Here is a 20,506-nt window from a genome sequence, read left to right as displayed (position 1 = left end):
CATGCCCAGGCCTGGGTCCCCCCGGCACCGCCCCGGCCGCTGGGGCAGGGCCGGTGCCCGCGGCCCGCCCCGCCCCTCCCCCGCCGCTACTAGTGCGCGGCCCGCGCGCCCCCCCGCTCCGCACAAGATGGCGGGGACGGCGGCGGAGCGGGACGCGCCGGTGAGTGCGAGGAGCAGGGGGGAACGGGCGGGGGGGAGCTCCGCGGTGGCACTGCGGCCTCAGCGCGATCCTTTCTCCCCGCAGAAAATAGAGGACGGGCACCTGAACCACTCGCTGGGATCCCCGGTGCAGGCGGAGCTGTGCTTCCCGCGCCTGGTAACGCCGGGGCTCGGGGGGCGGCGGGGCTCGGCGCCTTCCAGCCCTGACCCCGCTCTGTCCTTTGCAGATCGTCCCGTTCTGCGGGCACATCAAAGGAGGGATGAGGCCGGGCAAGAAGATCTTAGTTATGGGCATAGTGGACCTCAACCCCGAGAGGTAACGCGCGGCACCGGGGACGGGGGGACCCGGACCCCTCCTGAGGGGAAAGCGATTATTTTTGTCATTTTAAATATAGCGTGCTGGTTTCTGCTCTGGCCCATAGAGGGGGCATTTCTCTAAGGCAGCCCGTTCCCAGCGTTTCGCTGGGAAGTGAAATGTACGGAGCTTATATCATAGAATTGCAGAATGGTTTGGGTTAGGAGGGACCTTGAAGATCATCCGGTTCCAACCCCCCTGCCATGGGCAAGGACACCTCTCACCAGACCAGGCTGCCCAAGGCCCCATCCAGCCTGGCCTTGAACACCTCCAGGGATGGGGCATCCACAGCTTCCCTGGGCAACCTGTGCCAGTGTCTCACCACTCTCATCCTGAAGAAATTCCTCCTTATCTCTAGTCAAAATCTGCCCCTTTCCAATTTATAGCCATGTCCCATAGTCCTATCACTATAAGCCTTTGTAAAAAGTCTCTCCGCAGCTTTTTTGTACTCCCCAAATATATATATTTCCATATATGTGTATACACATATGTGCGGTGTACATGTGCACACACACACACACACACATATATATATGCTATAACCACATTCTTGTCCCTGCTGAGCTCTCAGAGCATTCCCTGAATGAGCTGAGCTGCTACACTACCAATGGCTTTAATGAGCTGAGAAATGAGACCAGCAGCACTTGAGGCTCCTGTGCTTGTTCCTGGGTGGATGAGAGCCGTTCTGTTTGTGTTGCAGCTTTGGCATCAGTCTGACTTGTGGAGAGTCTGAAGATCCTCCTGCAGATGTAGCTATTGAACTGAAAGCGTTGTTTACAGACAGACAATTTGTCAGAAACTCTTGTATAGCTGGACAATGGGGAGAAGAGCAATCATCTATTCCTTACTTTCCATTTATACCGGACCAGCCTTTTAGGGTGAGTACCAGGATGACAGCAGTATGCACCGTGTCTGATAGTGTTATGTGATCAGAGTCACGGCAGAACCTGACTTGCCTCTGATGAAATCACAGTGTAGCCCACACTTCTTTGGCTGAGGCACTGGTTGATGGATTGTTTGTATCAATCAGAAGTTGCATGGCGATCTCGCTGCTGTGTGCAGCAGTTCAGCTGGGCTACGAACACCTCACTGGGGTGCTATGTCAAGTTGGTGGTTGTATTACTGTGTGACGAAGTGCACTTCCTGAACTTAGTTTTATAGCTATAAATTAAAAACTACTTCTATGTTATTAGTGCATTATAAGTTATTACTGGAGAATGTAAATACTCTCTGGGACTGCCGTATGTTTTGATGGTTTTTTTAATGGACATACTGTTTGCAGTTTAGTGCAGCTAATAAGGATCTTGTTCATCCTTTGTCTCCAGGGATGTTACGCAGAGGCTGACCGTAGCCCTTCGTGTTAGCAGATTAAACAGCTAAGCAATAGTGGTATTCTTTTCTGAGCCCTAGGATTAAATCTCCTGTCAAATTTAAGTCTGTAGTCACTTGAAAATGGTGTATGTGGAAGTGCTGTGGTGCAAGGGATGGACTGGATTGACCTAGAAGCAGATTCCCATCTGTAGCGTTTATGGTTATGTGAAGATGTCTTTGCAAATCAGGACTAACAAAGTGTGCAGCTGCAGAGGGCTGCTTCTCTCTCAGCGGCTTCACTACATGGAGGAAAAAAGGCCGAATGCCTTCTCCATGCGGCTGACCCAGAAAAACCCTCCTCCTCTTCCCCACCCCTCTTATGAAACCTCCCTGGTCCCTCTGCTAAATGCCAGTGCTCTGACCAGCTGCCAAACTCTCTTAATCCTTCTTGCCCCCAAGATAATCTCCCCCAACCCCAAAAGCTCACTGTCTCCCCAGATGCTTGGGCTTTGAGAGGGTATTTATGACTGGTTTTGCTGCAAATTGGTTGTGCTCTACTTACTTCTACAAACTCTTCCATCAGAACTGGCAACACCCTTTGGTGTATATGGGAAATGCACTTTGAAAGGGCTTGGAGGCTTGGTTCTGCTTGGGCTGAGCAGGCTAACCTACGTGCCACAGGGGTTATGGCTGGGCAACAGATTACCCAGAGCATGTTTTTTGTGTGTGTCCCACTAATGGCAGCTGTTGTGAGAGGACAGCAATACTGAATGTTTGGCATGAAATACTGTAAAAAGGGAGTTGTTCTTTTTCTTCTTCCCCCCACCCCCCCCACCCCCACCCCCCCCCACCCCGAGATGCACAAATGGAATTTAGGCTCCCAATTGATTTTGTACCTTTGATGGTCTCCCTCTCAGTGAATAAATTAGACTATTAAGTGTTCTTGCCAATTACCTGTGATCCAGTCCAATTAGCATTCTGGCATGGCCCAGGGTGATCTGAAAAAATGGATCGTAGGCAGTGTTGAGGCTAACCATATCTTTTACATAACAAGGCCTAGGGCTGGATGCATCTGCTGCAGGGCCACAGGAGTTACTTGGCAGGATGGGCGCTTTCCTGTTAAGTGGTGTGCTACCAGGTCCCCAAGAGCTTAAGCTCTCCTGGCCTGTCTGCTGCCACTTTTCCCACTGCAACGTGCTCCAAGTCAGTCAGGCTTTGCCTCAGTCAGTTTATCACTGGCCCCATTCCCATTTTTATATGCTGTAATAGCAGCAGAGTCAAGAGCCTGGAAGCAGTGCTTATTCCGGACTACCAGCCTCTTGAAGTGACCCAGGATTTACATGTGGCTTCTCTGCAGATTTTCTTCTTAGCCTGGAACCAGAGGTCTCTGAGGGCCTGTACAAGAAGCACATATTGTGTGCCCTCATATCCCTGCTTCCTGCTGGGGCAGCTCTAGCAAGCTTAACTACAGGGCACCCTCTCAAGCCACCCCTCACATCAGGAATCTCCTAACCTGTCCAGGCCTGTTCAGCTGCAGGCTTTGTTGCTTATCCAGAGCATTTCTGCAGGTCTCTAGGAGGAGGGATGAGCTGTGTCCCTCCCTGATCCTGTTGATGCCTCGTGCAAACTGTCTAGCTGAATTCAAGCTATCCTGCACTGCATTTCCCTCACTGCAGCCCCAGTATGGAGTCCAGTCCAACAGGGAGTCCTGGGCTGTTTGCAGCCACAATAGCGAAGTCTTTCCAGTTTTACAGCAGCTCTGCCAGTCTGTGTGGGAGGGGAGGGCAAACCTATCCCTTCTCTCATGTTCACTCCCTTCCAGTAAATTAACAAAGTGTGGAAAGCATTGCAGAGGGAGCTGCCCCCTCATTCTGCAGCAAAACCAAATTCTGTTGCAAGGAATGCAAGATTTGGATTGGAGATACAATTTCTTCCCCCTGTAATTAGCAGTTTGACTCTGTTTCTGGCATTATTCCAAGAGGCAAAACCTCTCTTATGCCAGTGGGACTGGGTTCATCCTGCAACAACAGCGTGAGACTGGATTAACCTCTCTGTGAAGTAAGAATATATCCATCACAACGTAACTGGTGTGATGGAGGCAAACTGGGATGAGCCCTGGCTGTTATGTGGCACATAAGTAGCAAAATGTGTGACTGCACCAACACTGCTTAAAAGGCTAATGGAGTGCTCTTTGTAGTCTGAGAAACCGAACTGCCCAGTTACACTGTGAACAAAATCCTTCATTTTATTTTTACAGGTTGAGATACTTTGCGAGCATCCCCGTTTTAGAATATTTGTGGATGGACATCAGCTCTTTGATTTTTACCATCGTATTGAAACACTGTCAGCAATTGACACCATAAAGATAAATGGAGATCTTCAGCTTACAAAACTTGGCTGAGGTTGTTAGGACTGCAGATTCAAAACCGGCTTGGGTGCCATTGTCCATTTGGAGAAGTGACAGCCGGCTCTGGACACAGCTATGGTAGGAAGGCTGCCCTGTTCCTTTTCCACACGCAGTTCTTCACTCCTGTGCCAGTGAACCAGGCTGTTGTTTATCCCAGTGAAGAACATTGCTGGTTAATAGACATTGAGCCATTTTTCTTGGAACAAAATAGCCCACCTATGCTGGATAATCAAATTGGAATGGATTCAGAAAGATTTGCAGTCTTGTTTCAAATCTCACAGAAAGGCAATTTCTGAAATGCAGTGCTAAAACCAGTTACTGAACAGCAGTAACAACAAAAAAAAAGTTTTTCTTTTGCAAATATTGTTTCTGCACTGAAGTGGAGTAGTGTAGCACAACATAGGGCCACGTGCTGATGTCCTTACCCGGGGCCTGCGCCTGGTTCCATGGAAATCAATGGCAAAACTCCCACTCACTTTAGCGGGGTGCAATTGCAATTAAACTGTCTAGTTCTTAGTCAAGCACAATTCCCACTGATTTCTATGGGATTTTTGCACACGCCTGGTGGCCAGCTCTTCTGCTGGTGTAAATCGGTGTTACCTCCATGGCTTGTAGTGGTATTTTGCTGATCACTCCCAACCGCTGATTTGGCCCAAGAACTGTGCAAAAGCTGAATGAGGGTTTGAGGACACAGCCTGTATATTTTAGTCAGGGTATTTGCATAGAATGTAGATTGTTATGAGTTTTTGCACAATGTATTGTTAATACAATTTTTAAAGCTTATCTGTAGTTTATTTATTTATACTCATTGTATGTATTATTAGTAAAAATGAACAGTCTTACTGATGGTTAAGAACAGCAAAGTGTAAACATTTTGAATGTACAAAATGTCTTAGGTTCTTTGGGTAAACCTTACGTATCGTTCTTGAAAATTCACGTTTCCTATCGAATGTTTAGTTACATTTTAATGGAGCCCTCTAGGCCCTGGGAAAATGTGGGCATGGTAGTTGGTGGGGGTAGGGGCAACTCTTCATATTCACTAGAAACTGTTTTTCAGGGCTTACTAACTTTGCTGTACAGGATAGGTTTGAGTTGAAGTCAATCTGATTTAAAAACTTAAACAGCAAATTTGTCGGTTCAACTGTGCTTTTATAACCTGAGAAAAAGTTAACTTGGGCAGTCTCTTAGTTCAGTAAGAGAACCAGTCTCTTTCCAAGGGAGATGGGAGATTTTTTGCAATTGTTTGAGAACACATTCGGCCTTTGATATGACTATTAAAACTTGTCTAGACAGCCAAGTTATTAATGCTTGAAATTCAGCTACTGCACATGAATAATAACTTTTGGAGTAGCTTTTTAAATAGTAGGTATAGCTGTATAAACACAGTCACTGCGCTACACTATAAATGAACACAGCCACTTTTCTTGACTTCTTTAGGACTAAATGCACTTTTTTCCTTGGCTGCTCACAATAGACTATAGCAGGTCTTTCTGGGTAGTTACAATCATGATATAAACATATATTTAGGCAACTTTGAGAACATGTAATATAGGGACTTTCTAAGACAGACTACAAAAACATCCTTTGTAGCACAGTATTTAAAAAAAAAAAAGAGAGAGAAAAATCTCACAAACAGAACTATGTTAAACTTGCAATAAAGCTGTGGTTTAAAGCAACCAGAACTGGAATATCCAAAGGGTAGTACGCCAGTTGCAAAGCCTCATTTTGCGCTAATTTGGCCTGTAGTTAAGAAGCCTTAGACTGCAAGCTGAAATTCCAACTGTGGCTCTAGTCCAAAGCTTGCTGAGGTCAATCAGAGTCCTCTGAGCGCAGAAGCCTGATTCTTATTTCATGCGAGTGCAAATCTCTCTGCAAAGCCAGGGAGCTGTTGCTGGTGCTGCAGACAAGTTCAGAATCGGTCCGTCTGCTATAAAATATTAGTTAAAAAAAGGAATCTTTAGCCTTATCGTTGACATTCCCTGACTTTTCCTCCTTTTTTCCAAATTAAGAGAGAAACTATTGTTTTCCAGATGATCTTTTTATCTGGTGTGTGGCTTTTAATTGTACTCCAGATTGAATCTTGATATGAAATGTTCTTGTCTTGCTCTGGTTTTACTCTTTTTACATGATGACTGTGTCATTTTCTGTTGTATAAAGAATGCTGATAGTGTTTCGGTACAAAATATATTCTTAAAAATGATGGTGATGATAATAAAAATCCAAGGGAAAGGTGCTTCTACATGAGGTGTTTGGATTTTTCTCCAGCCTGGAAATGCTTTATGGTTCCAAAGCAGATGCAGGCAGAAGATGGATTCTGTTTGGAGAGATATTTAGCACGCTCCCTGCCTAGCGCTCTCTCCAGCTAGATACATAAAGCCAGGTTTGCTCATGCAGCGCCATTGCCTGAGGCTGTCCTACTAGTCCAGTGGGCCAGAAGTGGGAGGCTGGAGAAAGTAAGTAGCCTCATGACCCTCCAATAGCATAAACACAAAAGGGATCTCCTTCACAGCACCAAGGCCAGTAGAGATTTCCCCTCCATGCCTTTACTGTAGCCCAGAAACGGCCATTGTGCTGACTTGAATTTTCAGCCGCTTAGAATTCCTGGCAGATTAGCACAGCCCTCAGACTTTCACTATCCTGCATGGGCTCAGCACAGCACTGCTTATGGCAGGGATGCCAAGATGAACTTGATGCACCACGGTATCATGGCGTGCCTGCTGGGAGCAAAGGCTCAGTGCTACCGCCTTGCCTCTGTCCCCACCCACTGTGCTGCACACTCCTGTTTGTTCCTACTCCAGTAGTTTTCTGTCTCGGGAAAATGTTTTTTTGAACCTGATTCTGCTTTTGCCTTTGCGTAACTCCACCTACCACAGTGCCCACCACTTGATTCTGCCCTGTTGTGGTTTCTGAACTAGGCTTTGAGTTCAAGAAGGGCTGTGAACCCACTTCTAATGGGTTGTGGTTTGGCTGAGAGCTCAGGAAAGGGCGGAAATTCACAGTTACAGCTTCCACATCTATTTGTCTAACACCAGTTTGGTAGCTTTTTTTATTTTTCTTTTGCTTTCAGGCAGTACTTGGCTATGGCAGGCAAAGGAAGGATGATATCTATGTGTCTAAGGGCTGCTGCAAGTGTGCTTGCTTAGTATTGGCTGACCATATTAGAAGCTACTGCTGAACACTGCAATGTGCTCTGTAAGTCAGAGAAAACCTAGGCCTTAAACTTTTCTGTTCAGTTGGACTTTGAGCTAAATCCAAATGCTGAAGATGGAGACTATGCTACAAAACTTATATGTGAATTCTTTGGTCTCCACAATTTAGGGATTATTCAGATTTCACTTTGAACATATACTCTACTAGACCTGAAATAAGACTATTGCCAGATTAAGCCAGGTTTTCTAAATGTTCTTCAGTAGGGAGAAGTAGTCTGTGAGCTTCTTGGAAAGTTCTTCAGGACTAAGTGAGTGTGTGAACCAGCTTTTGAAATCTTATGCTAGAGTTTATTAGCTGAATGTTTCTGTGGTTTCCTCTGAATAAGGAAATTAATTCTGAAATGAAAGAAGCCTTGAATGGGTAAAGCCCATGTGGAGTGGAATCTCTCGACTTAGCATAGCTAAAATCAACCAAAAAACCCCATGACCAAATTATTTAGCTGTCTTTAGAATTGGCTGTGATAACGCTGATTTTTATTGGGTTTTTTTTTTTAGAAAAAGGTTATTGCCTACTCAGAAAGAGCCTTGAAATACTTCAGTATCATGTGAGGTAGTCTGTGTCTAAACACATTTCACTTAAAGGCTTTTTCATGGCCAAGTTGTTAAAAATGTTACAAAATACCTACTTTTTGTGTCACCATTAGAAATGTTTGCCCTACCTTGAAAGAACATCTTGTACTAAATATTCATGTGTTGTCTCGGTGAACTTGCACTAACATATATTGTATTCTCCCTCCCCTCCTTGACTAGCTTGAGAAGAAATAGGCATAATATTGCTAAACCGGTTGAATATGACATCTGCTTGAGGCATGGCATCTTTCTCAAGGGCTGTTTTGAGTAAACAGCTTGAAAACCGAAGGGAGAGCCTGATTCACCATTCTGCTGTGCCAGCTTCCCACCCCTGTCACTCTTCTGCTGTGAGGCTGAGACTAAAGCCTTGAGATTTTTATCTTCCAGGATTTTAAACTACTCACTATGAAGGAAACAAGAACAGAGTGGCCACAGCACCCTCAAGCTTGGTAGGAGAGTTGGGGTGGCATGACTTGCTGTAATCCTAATGGAGCAATGAGTTCAGAGGGAGGCAGAGGGCATTTCCAAGCTGACTTAAAAGCACAGGCTGTGAAGCTGTGTGACTGTTTCCCAGGGATGAGCATTTCCCACTTTGTGAGCTGCCACTTTTTCTGCAACCCCATACTGGAACACACAGCAAAAAATCAGGGTTGCTTACAAATTTGGAAGGCATGAATGGGCTCATGTTCCTACTTGCCTTCTTTAAAAGAGGCTCCCAAATAAATAATAGGAAAATTTAGGAGTAGCCATTAACTAAGGTATATTTTTCCCACAGACATTCAAACAATGTATCTGATGCGGGGCTCATCTTGCCTCCCACTCATGAGACGTGCTCCCCACAGAAATCTACAGCACTGCTTGCTTTCTGCGCTGAGGTGGTCTACAGTGCCCTTTCCCTGCAGAAAACTGCAGAATCACAATTCTGCAAGGCCAGTTAGTGGCGGCTCTAAGCAACCTCCCAGCACCCCTGGAGCTGATATGACAGTCTGAGGAACAAGAGTCATGCTGAAGGCAGCCCTAAGTCCTCAACTGTGATAGGCACAGAAGTTAGGAAGAAAAGCGACACAAGTCAATGAACAGTGACTTGGTGAGATTTTTTTGTAATCATGGATATTGTTCTGATTTTCTCACATGGATGAGAAAGCGTACAGGTAAAAATCACTTTGCAACGAATGGTGTGTGGGGTTAGAACTGAGGCCAACCTAACAGGGAGAAAAAATGAGCTGCAGATGCTTTATCTGACTTTGATACACCCTCCCAGCTCCTCCCAGCAATCACTGCTGTTATGAACATCCACAATTGCTATAACAAGGAGATTCAGCAGAATGTGCAAGATCAAAATAATAAACTCACACTTTGCCACGGATCCTGCTTAGCTTCTGTTGCTATTCCTCTCCATCTGTCTGTCAACAAACAACTATATCCTGCTGCTTTTAAAATCCATGGCAAATATCCCTTTGTCTTTCTTGGAAATAGGTCCATAAGAAAAGGGGTATTTCTAGCTCTTCCTCTCCAGTTATTTTCAGCCGGGGCATACTCTAAAAATCTGTTCTTTCATTCTCCTATTTTTAAGTATGAATAGAGGACTATTTCTGTCTGCTTTATCCATTTGATAGAGTCAACAGAAAGCACAGCCTTTCTCTGCTGCCGGGACACCGGTTTCACAGTTAGCCAATGCAATGTCTTATATTCATTACTTTCCAATTTTCAAAACAGAGGGCGTGCATGAAACTACCTGGCAATAATATTAATGTGTATTATTCACCACAGATCTATTTTTATGTGTTGTGCCAATTTCATAATGAACTTTTAATAATAAAAGCTGAAATCTTCACTAGGTTGTTCTGTCTTTTATCTGAATTATTAATACTCATTACATACCCTTTTGACTTCTTTAACTCCTGCCTTTTTATCTTCTGACTATTTTTCAGATGTATCTGACTCTGTCCCTCATAAAACCGCAGTGTGAAACTTTGGAATGAGGCGTGTGGCTCTGGCAGCTGCTTGTGTAAAACCCCTTTACAGTTTAAATGCACTATACAGAACAGTCAAACAATTTCATTACAGGAAAGTATAACTTGCTTACTCATGCAAGACTCCCGCTGACATCACTGGGCAGTATAAGCCTCAGGAGTTAACAGGCACGACTCAGACCTCACATTCAGGCTGTGAGACACTGATGGCTGATCACTTTTGTACAGGATAAAACAGCCTGTCAACAGTGTAACTTATACATGTGCTTCAGTTTGCTTTGGTGGGACTGGATTCATGGGTGAGGGTTACATGGTGAGTAAAACCATCAGATCAGCTCCAGAGATACATTATTATGCAATCCAGCATTTCACTTGTTGACATGATCCTAACTAAACTTCACATTGACCTGAGTAAGTGCAAGAGAGAACTAGAAGGTCTCTGCTTCTTTTAGTTAGTGCTATTGGAAAAACTCTACATGACCCAAACAGGAAAGGATTGTGTCCTACATCCAGCTGTGGCTGTGAAAAATGAGTGAGGTTTCTGAGGGAAACCTCAAAATCCAAACAGCACTGAAGCAGCAGATGAACAGGATTTGAATACAGCTACTTCTGAGGGTTTTTTCCCCCGATAAAATGTTTATGAATCAGATGCTCCTCACACAGTTCATCCTAGCTCTAGCATGAGCGTGGATCTGTGGCCACCCTGGCTCAAAGCCAGGCTGAAATTGGCCCTTTGTTTACTATACATCATCCCAAAAGGGGATATGTTAAGGCATCTAGGGATTCCTAGTTAAAACAGTGTTAGGTAACCTAGATGTGAACCAGAAATAAGGAGGAGGACAGAGGTAAATACACACAATGGTCAGACGTGGTTGTGAATGGTATAAAGGCAGCAACTATTCCCCACCAGACAGCAGAACGACAGCAGCCACATAAGTACCTGGAAGGATTTTCAAAGCGGGAATATATACATCCAATTGGACCATTTGCATCGGGTAACTCCTAGATAGGCCTTTGAAAAGCTTTGCTCATTACACTGAGTAAACTACAGGCAAGAGTTTTGGGGGGAAGAAAGGGAATTGGTCGTCCAACCCGTGGAGAGCACATGATGCAGCAAGTGCCATGTGTACTTGTCTCTTATTCATATCAGTACTGCGGATGCCTCACAGCTGGGACTTATTTTGGTGGATTGCTTCTGAGCTTGAAGTCGAGCCAATTCATGTTGAGGGATGCACTGGGTCTTATTTTTAAATTATGACTTTCACCACTCTTCTAAGAATAGAGCCTGGCTCTGAAACATCATGTCGGCTCCAGCATTCTCCGAAAGTTACACGTTTCTCCTCCTGCTCAGGTTTTGAGGTTTTACTTTCCACACTGGTGCCTTGCTAGACCATGGCTGTGATGCTGGGGGGGTGTCAGTCTGTGAAAGACCCTGAGAAGGAGGGGTCTTTCAACAGCTCTCTTCCCAACTGGCAGAAGGAGACCTGCAAGCTTCCCTCAGCAGCAGTCAGGAGTGACAGTGAAACAGAGTTTTGCTGACTCTGCTGACTCCTGGTTTGCAGAAGGGCTTCCTTGTGACTCTGATAGGTAGGATCAACTGCCTGGTTAATTAGAAAACCTTCACTGAAGCCGAACAGAAATCTCAGCAGCAGAGTTAAAAACAGGATTTCAGTACTAGGCAATCTGATACTAACAACAGAGTTGTCAGTCACCTAAGGGCTGTCACCTCCCTTGGTGACCAGAGGCCGCAGGCAGGTGTTGATTCAATCAAGCAGAAAGTCAGAGATCTGTGCCATGGAGCAGCCCATTGCCAAACACTGATGGAGGTGCTGAAGCTTTCCTAGAGTGCTCAGTGGCTCTGTCTTTGCCTGGCTCCAAAAAGCCTTGTGATGGGAGAAAAGCCAGTGCTGACAGCATTGTAATGTATGACAATCTACAGTAGCAGCTTTCAGCCCTGCATGCTTAAAGAGGAAAAAAGGATTCTTTCCTGGCTGCTCTGTAAGAAATTTTCTGTTCGATGTTAAAGATATTACTGTCTAGAAGAGATCCAGGCCAGAACTAAGAACAGAATATGGCTCTAGGTAGAAGAAATATTCTTGGAAAAGCAAAAGATTCACTAGTCTCAAAAAGAAAATGAAATATTTTCATATAAAACACAAAGGCTGCAATGAGGATAACAGGGTTCCTTTTACATCCCAGCTTTGAATGAAAGATACAACGAGCTGCAATGGCTACAAAACACTCTGAGAGGCAAAGCTGGGAGCAGCTCCGGATTATTGTGTGGGTGCAGAACTTGGCTTCCACATCCGTTGCCCTCCATTTCCACTGCCTTTTCTCAGAGGTGGCAGGTCCTCTCTACAACAGAGAACTGTTGCTGGAAACCCCACAGCCACAGGAATTCTCCTGTTGCTTCAGACCTTTATGTGTCCACTACAGACACTGACCAAGGTGCACTTCATTTAGCGCCACTCACTGAAGAACACCAAAGCACTGGCAAACTTTACAATTTGTGTTAATTCATGAACACTCCTCGCTATTTCTAGAATTACTGCTGTTATTCTATGGGCAGAGAGGGAGGAACAGAGATGTAACAACAGTTTCTCAGCAATCAGTGCTGTGATTTTAAATATACTGATTTGCACACACTTTATCTCTCATCACTACGACTTTGGGCTACAATGCTGAAGTACAGACTCCCAGGCCTCCTCCTTCACTCACCAGGCTGACACATTATTTTGGACCAGAATATCCAACAGCAAGACTGACTAATGCCATACACTGTAAGTAGTTCCTCTGGGATCAAAGAGGCTATTTGTAATGCAAACTCCTTCCAAAACATGATTTTTAAATAGTAAAAATTGAACGGCATTTCATCATTTTTTAGCAGCCTCCACTGACTCACGATGCTTTCTCCTGCAATTTAAATAATGCAGGTGGAACATGAAGATCAGATTCTTAGCAGGGAGTTGCCTGCTGCACCTTGAATTCAAAAGATGATGTGTGCACACATTTTCCTGGGCAGAATACAGCAATCACATCCTGAGTGATACAAACAGGTAGATGTCTCTCAGTTTCAGTGGAGGTACACTGATTGATAGCAACAGAGCATCTGCTGGAGCATGAACCGCTTTAGGATTCCTGTAATAAACCTAACCTCTTCAAGCTATTCAGAAGATGCTCTCAGGCAAAATAACACGATTCTATTTAGCAAAAGAAAGCACATGATTGTTTTAATACATTGTACAGTTGAAGCTGTGATAACGTAGGCTAGAAGATGATGTTTCTAAGTGAAAGGGAAATCGGTTGTAATTATAATTTTTGTTGTCTTTATGTACTACCAGCTGTATTGATTACCTTTATTCTGTGCGTCACTGGCAACTAGGGAACATGATACATTATCTCACGCTAGTGTTGGAGAGCAGCAGAGATCGGGGTTATTTTTAGAAACAAGATTCCCACAGTGTAATTGTAGCAATTGGATAATCGTACACATGCATATTAAAATGCCAGCAGATGAATTCCTGGACAGTGCCAACAAATGTTTCACTGTTTGGGGTAGGAGGAAAGGGCAGGAATGAACAGCTCAGAAGTTCAACAACTGACAAGCACAGCATTTTTATCTCTTAAGAGTGTCCTTAGAGAGCTGTGTGGCTCTCATCAACCAGTGTGGAACGGTAGCTGGTAAAAGGCGGAATGTCACTTTCCAGGACAAAGATGTGATGCACTTGCAGGTCAGAGTGTTCATATCTCTCCTGTCTTACCTGGTCCCGTAACACACGAAACTACATCTCTGTACCAGTAAAGAGAATTGGTGGCCACCTATATACGACTTTGTTGTAGACATGGACAGTGGGATTGAGGGCACCCTCAGCAAGTTCGCTGACACCACCAAGCTGTGCAGCACAGTTGACATACTGGAGGGAAGGGATGCCATCCAGAGGGACCTTGACAGGCTTGAGAGGTGGGCCTGTGTGAACCTCAGGGCAGAGAAGGGATTGAGTATAGCCCTGAAGAGAGGGACTTGGGGGTGCTGATGGGTGAGAAACTCAATATGAGCCAGCAATGCACATTTGCAGCCCAGAAAGTGAAACGTATCCTGGGCTGTATCAAGAGAAGTGTGGCAAGTATGCTGAGGGAGATGATTATGCCCCTCTGCTCTCATGAGACCTTATCTGGAGTACTGCGTTCAGTTCTGGAGTCCTTAGCACAGAAAAGACATGGATTCATTAGAGCAAGTCCAGAAAAGGGCCACAAAGATGGCATATGAGGACAGGTTGAGAGGATTGGGTTTGTTTAGCCTAGAGAAGAGGAGGCTCCAGGGAGACCTTATGGCAGCCTTTTAGTACTTAAAGGGGCCAACAGGAAAGATGAGGAGGGGCTCTTTATCAGGGACTGCTGGGACAGGATGGAGGGTAATGGTTTTAAGCTGAAAGAGGTGAAATTCAGATGAGATATTGGGAAGAAATTTTTTACTGCGAAGGTGGTTAGGCACTGGAACAGGTTGCCCAGAGAAATCAGACCCCATCCCTGGAGGTGTTCAAGGCCAGTCTGGATGACGCTTTGAGCAGCCTGATCCAGTGGGAGGTGTCGCTGCTCGTGGCAGGGGGTTGGAACTGGATGATCTTTAAGGTTCCTTCCAACCCAAACCATTCTATGATTCTATGATGCTATGATTCTATAGCCATCCTTCAAGGGCTCAGTCCTGGGTCTCAGCTGCCAGCAGGCAGTGTTTAAGGTGCCTGTGTTGCACAAGGGGCATGGTGCAGAGGGCCCTCGTTCACCAAATCTCATCAAGAGTGCAGAAGTGCAAGGCTTATTGCTGGACCCAACACTGTACTGATGTGGGCACACAGCTGGTAGGGCCACATTTCCTGTAAGCAAAGTTGCTTAGGAGGTAACCAAGAGCTGCCTATGCAGGGCAGATGTGCAGCATTATCTCTTGGGAACTTCTATATCTCTTAAAGCATTTATATGTTTTGTAAAGCAGAAGATGTTGTTTCAGACTGGAATGAATATCAGCCAGATTAACAGTCCTGTCATTGGGCTGGTTTAGAAAGGAGCTGTACAGGACCAACCTAGGTCTGAACCTTTCCACTAAGAAGCAAGCTAAGTGTCTCTAAGTAGAGTACAACATGGGTTCACTTGTAGAATAAAGAACTAATCTACACTTGAAGCATTCAGCAGCCATCCAGGCAGGTGTCAATGCCAGGTCTCTTTCAGCAGGCTGCTGCTGTATTCAATATAAATAAACTGATGATCACAGGTGCACAGTGACTATTATAATTGATAAAACTAGCGGTTCCAAATTGTTCACAGTCTTTGGATGTGCTAGCTGGAATGTGTTTTGGAGGACAGTAGAAGGGATGATGTGGCAGACAGCTATAGCACAGCCTGCCCCAGATAGATTTTTCTTAGTTCTCTTTAAGTAGCATTGGCCTGAAACCTATTCAGTGGTCTTGAATGTTATGTATTTACCACTACAATAGCACATGTTGGTGTTGAAGGCTATTAAATGCCTAGTATTTTTCAAAATTATGCATGCTGATATTGCTCATAGGTGGCAATGCACTCCATGCAAATTTACCACTCTTCTGTCTCATTATATACCCTTTTATTCTTTAATAGGTGTACGGATAAAGAGAAGTTTCCTAAATTACCTTCCTGGTGTCATTTAGCTTTCTATACACATCCACCATTTTTACTATCACATTCCTAAAGTTACATAGTTCTTTTCAATCTAATGACCAAAAACCAGAATGGAAACTTTTCTAAAATGTTTTAGCACACTAAAAATGTTTCAATCCACACTATAGGAATTAACAGTCACCACAGTCAAAGTAAATTGCAGGTGGTGGTATATTGCCCGACATCCTGATGTAAGATAAAGGCCTGCTCCAGGGGATGTAGTGAAACATGAAACCCAAGTGTACAAACTTTGCATATCAAGTTACATCTTCATTTCAGAAGAGCCTCTAATTATGCTGAAATGTGCACTTTCAAGCCTTCCTACACCTGGCCTCCTGGACAGTGTCCCTCCCAGTTAACTGTACGCAATGACTCTCTCCATATCATTCTTTCCTCACAAGGGATTTTAGCCACTGAATCTCCATAGTCACAGTACCAAATAGTCCTTCATCTCCTCAGCCTGTTCTCACCAGCCTCTGGCCTGCCTCCAAATAATTTTTGTGGCTTCCTTTATGTTCAAGCCATCTTCTTCTATCTGCAGTGTTGTAAGGGAGTAGCCAGATCTGGCCTCTCAGAGCATACCGCCCCACAGAGAACACTCTGTTCTGGAGAGGACATGGCAGGAAGAAATGTCCTTCGTGGCATTCAGGGTGCAGTGAGCGAGGTTTCAATTATGAGGCTATAATTTTCACTGCCAGAAACTGCCACGCATTTCGAGCATGTAGCAGCTCCACTTGCCCTCTTCTGAGCTGCTTGGTTTAAACCTCAAACAGATCCAAAGGGAAATTCTGGATACCTTCGCAGGTGAACTTCCATATACGGCCATGAAGCCAGAGGCTGTGATGGCTGGCATGCAGATATATACTAGCATGCCAAAACTTCCACAGCAACGTGTAACTAGTATACACAAATACAATTACACATGCATTTACTGGGAGAAGGTGGAAGAGTGACTCGTGCATGTGTCAACAGCTTCCCAGGGTAAGGATTTAAAAGACCTGTTTGGTACAACAAAGGCTGATGCTTAAGATACAATTTTCTGCAAAGACGGCTTTTTTTTGCTTAGGCCAGCTGAGTGACTGTATAAATTGGAAAACTGCAAGTGAATAGTAGCTGAAACTGCAGGGGCATTCATGCTACCTTCTGCAGCATCTAATTTCAGCTGTGGTAATTCAGTCTGGTCTCTGTGGGTTCCCTATATAGGCGGTGGAAAGAGAGACACTTCCCTAGAGGATGATTTAGCAGAGACAATTTTGATACCCTGAATGGTCTTCCACAGGCCTTTGCTCCAATGTTTATGAAGGGACCTTGAGGGTATTCACCTTTTTCCAAACACTCAGATGCAGATGCCTTCACACACATAGACACACATTGTGTTTAAAGTTGAAAAAGTAAAATAGAGAGCTGAAAACAACAGGCCACAGATAGGTGACTCCAGATGTTTCCTTAAGTACCTCATAATAGGAAAGAAACTACCACTCTAACAAAGTGAAAACGAGCAAAGGCTTTTAGTGCTGAAGGTAGAAGTTTATGCATCACTCACACAACACAGAAGACACACACAGTTCTGCTTCCACAGGGGCTAACCCATCCTGCCAGGCTTGGAAAGAGATCTGAATAAAAGGCCCTGGAAGGAGCTGAGGCATTTAGAGCATCACCTGCACAGCATCTCTCTTCAGCATCCCCCAGGTGATGTACGTATCTTCTGCACATAGGAGTAAGAAACACAATACCTTCTGTCAACTAGAAACACTAAATGATGTGGAAACGCGTAATTTATAAACACGTGACCTTTATTTAATTTTAATTACTTTCCATATTGCTAAGAGCAGATTTTCCCATTAGTCAGATCCAAGTAATTATTGGTTATGGGAACTTTCAATGGCTTTCAAGGAGGTCCTGCATTGCCAGAAAGAGGTGGCAACAGGAAAACACCGTGTGCCTCCCTTTCTACCAAAAGTAAAACCATATAAAGCAGAAAAGCATTTCAAGAGAGCAGAATTATTGTTTTGTTTATCCTGAAGAGAGTAAATTTTGCACCCCTGACCTTTTTGAACTGCTCAGCACCAGCATATAAAAGAAGATACAGCACAGGGCTTTCACAGAACTCAAGCTACCAAATAGCTCTGGGCTGGTGGGTTTCTTGGCAAATAGCACTGGGAATGCTAAACGTTTCAGTATTTGGCCTTCGTTCCTTTATAGTTTCCTACTCTTCAATGTAGAGGAAACAAATGCTGGTCCTCTGCTGATGTTGAGAGGGTTATAGCAGCAAACAAACCTGACCTGAGCTGTTCTGGGTTCTCAGTTTTGTGCATAGCTTATATTTTATCACTCCAAAATGGCTGAATTCCAGAGGTGGGTGAATGGCTACACAAAGTCCCAGTCAGCCTGACAGGTGTTTCACAGTGCTTTAATAAAAGGTGTAAATACCAGGTATTTATTAAGTGACCACCTCTGGGGGAATGGGAGAGAAACAATTTGTTGAGCCCAGTCTCACCTAGCATCAACGCTATGATGTATGTGAATGTGCTCACTCTCCCATAAGGCTGCAGCCTCCACAAAGGAAAGAGAATGGGCAGCGTGCCTGAAAACAAAAAGGGAATGGGCCCGTGTCTCTGCACAGAGATAACAGCCCCCCAGCTGCTTATTTAGCCATAGTCAGAATGCATGCCATTTTGTGAATCTGCCAGTACACAGGAAAAAAACACGGGCATGAAACCCCTTGCTCAGCAGATGCAGGACACAGGCTTTTCATTTCCTAAGACAATATTATTTTTATATGCAGTCTTAGCTCAATCAAGAGTTCTGATGTAGTCTCACTCCAAATTCCTTGTCTACTTGTCCAACCAGAGACTGAGCAAAGATTTGGGGCTAAAGACTCCGCCTGATGGACTGCAGAAAAGAGGGACAATGAAATATTCATCTATTTCATCAAACCTGAAGACTTCAGAGACACAAGACTTTGCACTTACAGGCATTTTTTTTACTGCCACTGGGGTTCAAGATGGCAAGATCTTTGGAGCTCAGAGATTCAGAGGTTGAATCTTCCACACACCGGCACCACCTGCCACAACCGCAGAGATTACTTTCTGTTCTTCATGGGATTCAGTCATTCACCATCATATTTACTTTAACCAAATTATGAAGGAAAAAACCTGGAGACTGCTGCAGAGCCTTAATGAGGGCCAGCAATAGACTGGGATCCAACGCAGCTCACACTTGCTGTGATCTGCTTCCTGCTAGCAGTCCCAGTCCAAAAAAAGCAACAGTCATCTTTCAGTTAAGGGTGTAACAGACCAGCCTATCCTACAGAGAGCCAGGCTTGACACTTTTCATGCATGAAGCTTTCCCACAGGCAAGAATGAGCCTTGAGAAACTGCAGACATAAGTTATAATGCAGGCGTGACCCCTTCCACACAATCAGGACTGAGAAAAACACACCACAGGCAGTTACTGCATCCGGCCCCAGGGCATGCTTGTAGCTCTGCAATGCTACCAGGATACACGTTAACAAACGGAGCAATAATAAGGTTACAATTGTGAAGTGGGAAGAAACCTATCAGATCCACTCTTAAACTGAATTAAAGGCATCAGCTTGCATATAACAGAATCTGACTCATGAGAAACTGGTCCAGCTCTGTAAAAGCAAACTAGGCCCAAGGCAAATCTGAGCACACAGTGATTCTTTGTCACACTTTGTAGGGGGTTACCACACTAGGTCTTTTTGGTAGCACAGACTTGTAGCTCTGTCTGCCTGCATATCTGTCAGACTGAGAAAGTGGGACTCTCCAGAGAAGTGGCCTAGCTAGTAACAGCACATAAATAGTCAGCCAAACCCAGAGATGTGCAAGTAACAGGGGCTTCCCTGAAGGCATAGCCTGTAGAGTAATATAATCATGTCTTGATGGTATAGAACTACAGAATGGAAAAATCTTCTCAGTGTAACCTGCTGTCAAACTGCATTTGAAGACATTTATATGGAAAAAAAGATCAGACGGCTCAAGGATCTGCAGCCATGAAGTGGAGGCATCATCCATGCCTGACTGGCTGGCTATGAGCAAAAGAAGAATAGGCCAGCTTGCAACAGCTTCACAGCAAGTTCAGTTTATGTCTTTCTCACCCTTGAAGCAACCCTGCAAAGGATCATCTGATAGCAGTTGAGCTCCACCAGCACAGTTCAGATAAAATGATCACAGAAGGTACAAGAGGATATGCTAGAGGGAGAAGAGTCATTTGCTAAAATGCCTACATTATTTTTGAATGAAAGCTGGTTCACATCTCACCCTCTCTTTGAATAAGTAGAACAAGCACCGGACTGGCAAGAGATCTCTGCGGTGCTCCTGAAACTCCCTCCTGCTCCACCATGTGATGATAGGCACACGAGTCTTTACTCCTTGAAAAATCCAGGATATTGCAAACAGGTTTTGTATTGAGAATCAATTGGTGCTCAGAAAACTGTGAATGATCTCAGAAGCTGCAACATTTCCTAAGTGAGAGAGGATGCCGAGAAGAGAGAAGTTTGATTTTGAGTTAGCTACATCACTAGCAAAGATCACGCATCTTGGCTCCTTTACAGAGAAGGATTTGCTGGAAATTCAACCCAGTACGGGGTAAAGAGTGAGTTACTGAGAATATGCCCTCTGCCCAGGGGATTTCTTGCTGAAGGAGACAAGCCCCTTTTAAGCAAAATATGGATAAATATGGGTAAAATGTGGATTGTGGCCAAATTTGGAAATAACTATATCTGCTCTGCTCACATAACTTCCCACAACTGGACAGTTGGACCAATGCCATTTCCAGACAAACCAATTGTAAGTTGCCATCGCTCTTTAACTTA

At 44.5% G+C, this 20,506-nt stretch overlaps 2 protein-coding genes across 3 annotated transcripts in view; one reads left to right on the top strand and one right to left on the bottom strand.

Moving 5' to 3' along the window:
* LOC128851832 (uncharacterized) overlaps positions 1 to 20,506 on the bottom strand; it is a 69,387-nt gene that overhangs the window by 40,441 nt on the left and 8,440 nt on the right. The window lies entirely within an intron of this gene.
* On the top strand, positions 76 to 9,835 carry LGALSL (galectin like). 2 transcript variants are annotated; one of them, XM_054063645.1, is made up of 5 exons: positions 76 to 160; positions 245 to 316; positions 387 to 475; positions 1,215 to 1,392; positions 4,083 to 9,835. In XM_054063645.1, the coding sequence occupies exons 1-5, from the start codon at positions 128 to 130 to the stop codon at positions 4,224 to 4,226; spliced, it is 516 nt and encodes a 171-aa protein (XP_053919620.1). In that variant the 5' UTR covers positions 76 to 127; the 3' UTR covers positions 4,227 to 9,835. The 2 variants fall into 2 exon arrangements, with proteins under 2 accessions (XP_053919620.1, XP_053919619.1); XM_054063644.1 differs by having other exon boundaries at positions 113 to 160; positions 224 to 316.

Source organism: Cuculus canorus, chromosome 3 (assembly GCF_017976375.1).
Source record: "Cuculus canorus isolate bCucCan1 chromosome 3, bCucCan1.pri, whole genome shotgun sequence".
NCBI classification, from domain to species: Eukaryota; Metazoa; Chordata; class Aves; order Cuculiformes; family Cuculidae; genus Cuculus; species Cuculus canorus.
The sequence above is the reverse complement of the archived record's forward strand: the minus strand, read 5'-3'. Positions and strand labels throughout refer to the sequence as shown.

Bases quoted from the DNA above. Each gene is read 5' to 3' on its own strand.
- LGALSL (XM_054063644.1), top strand. From the start codon at position 128: ATGGCGGGGACGGCGGCGGAGCGGGACGCGCCG. The intron at 317-386 runs GTAACGCCGGGG...TGTCCTTTGCAG, and splicing joins AGCTGTGCTTCCCGCGCCTG to ATCGTCCCGTTCTGCGGGCA. The intron at 1,393-4,082 runs GTGAGTACCAGG...TTATTTTTACAG, and splicing joins TACCGGACCAGCCTTTTAGG to GTTGAGATACTTTGCGAGCA.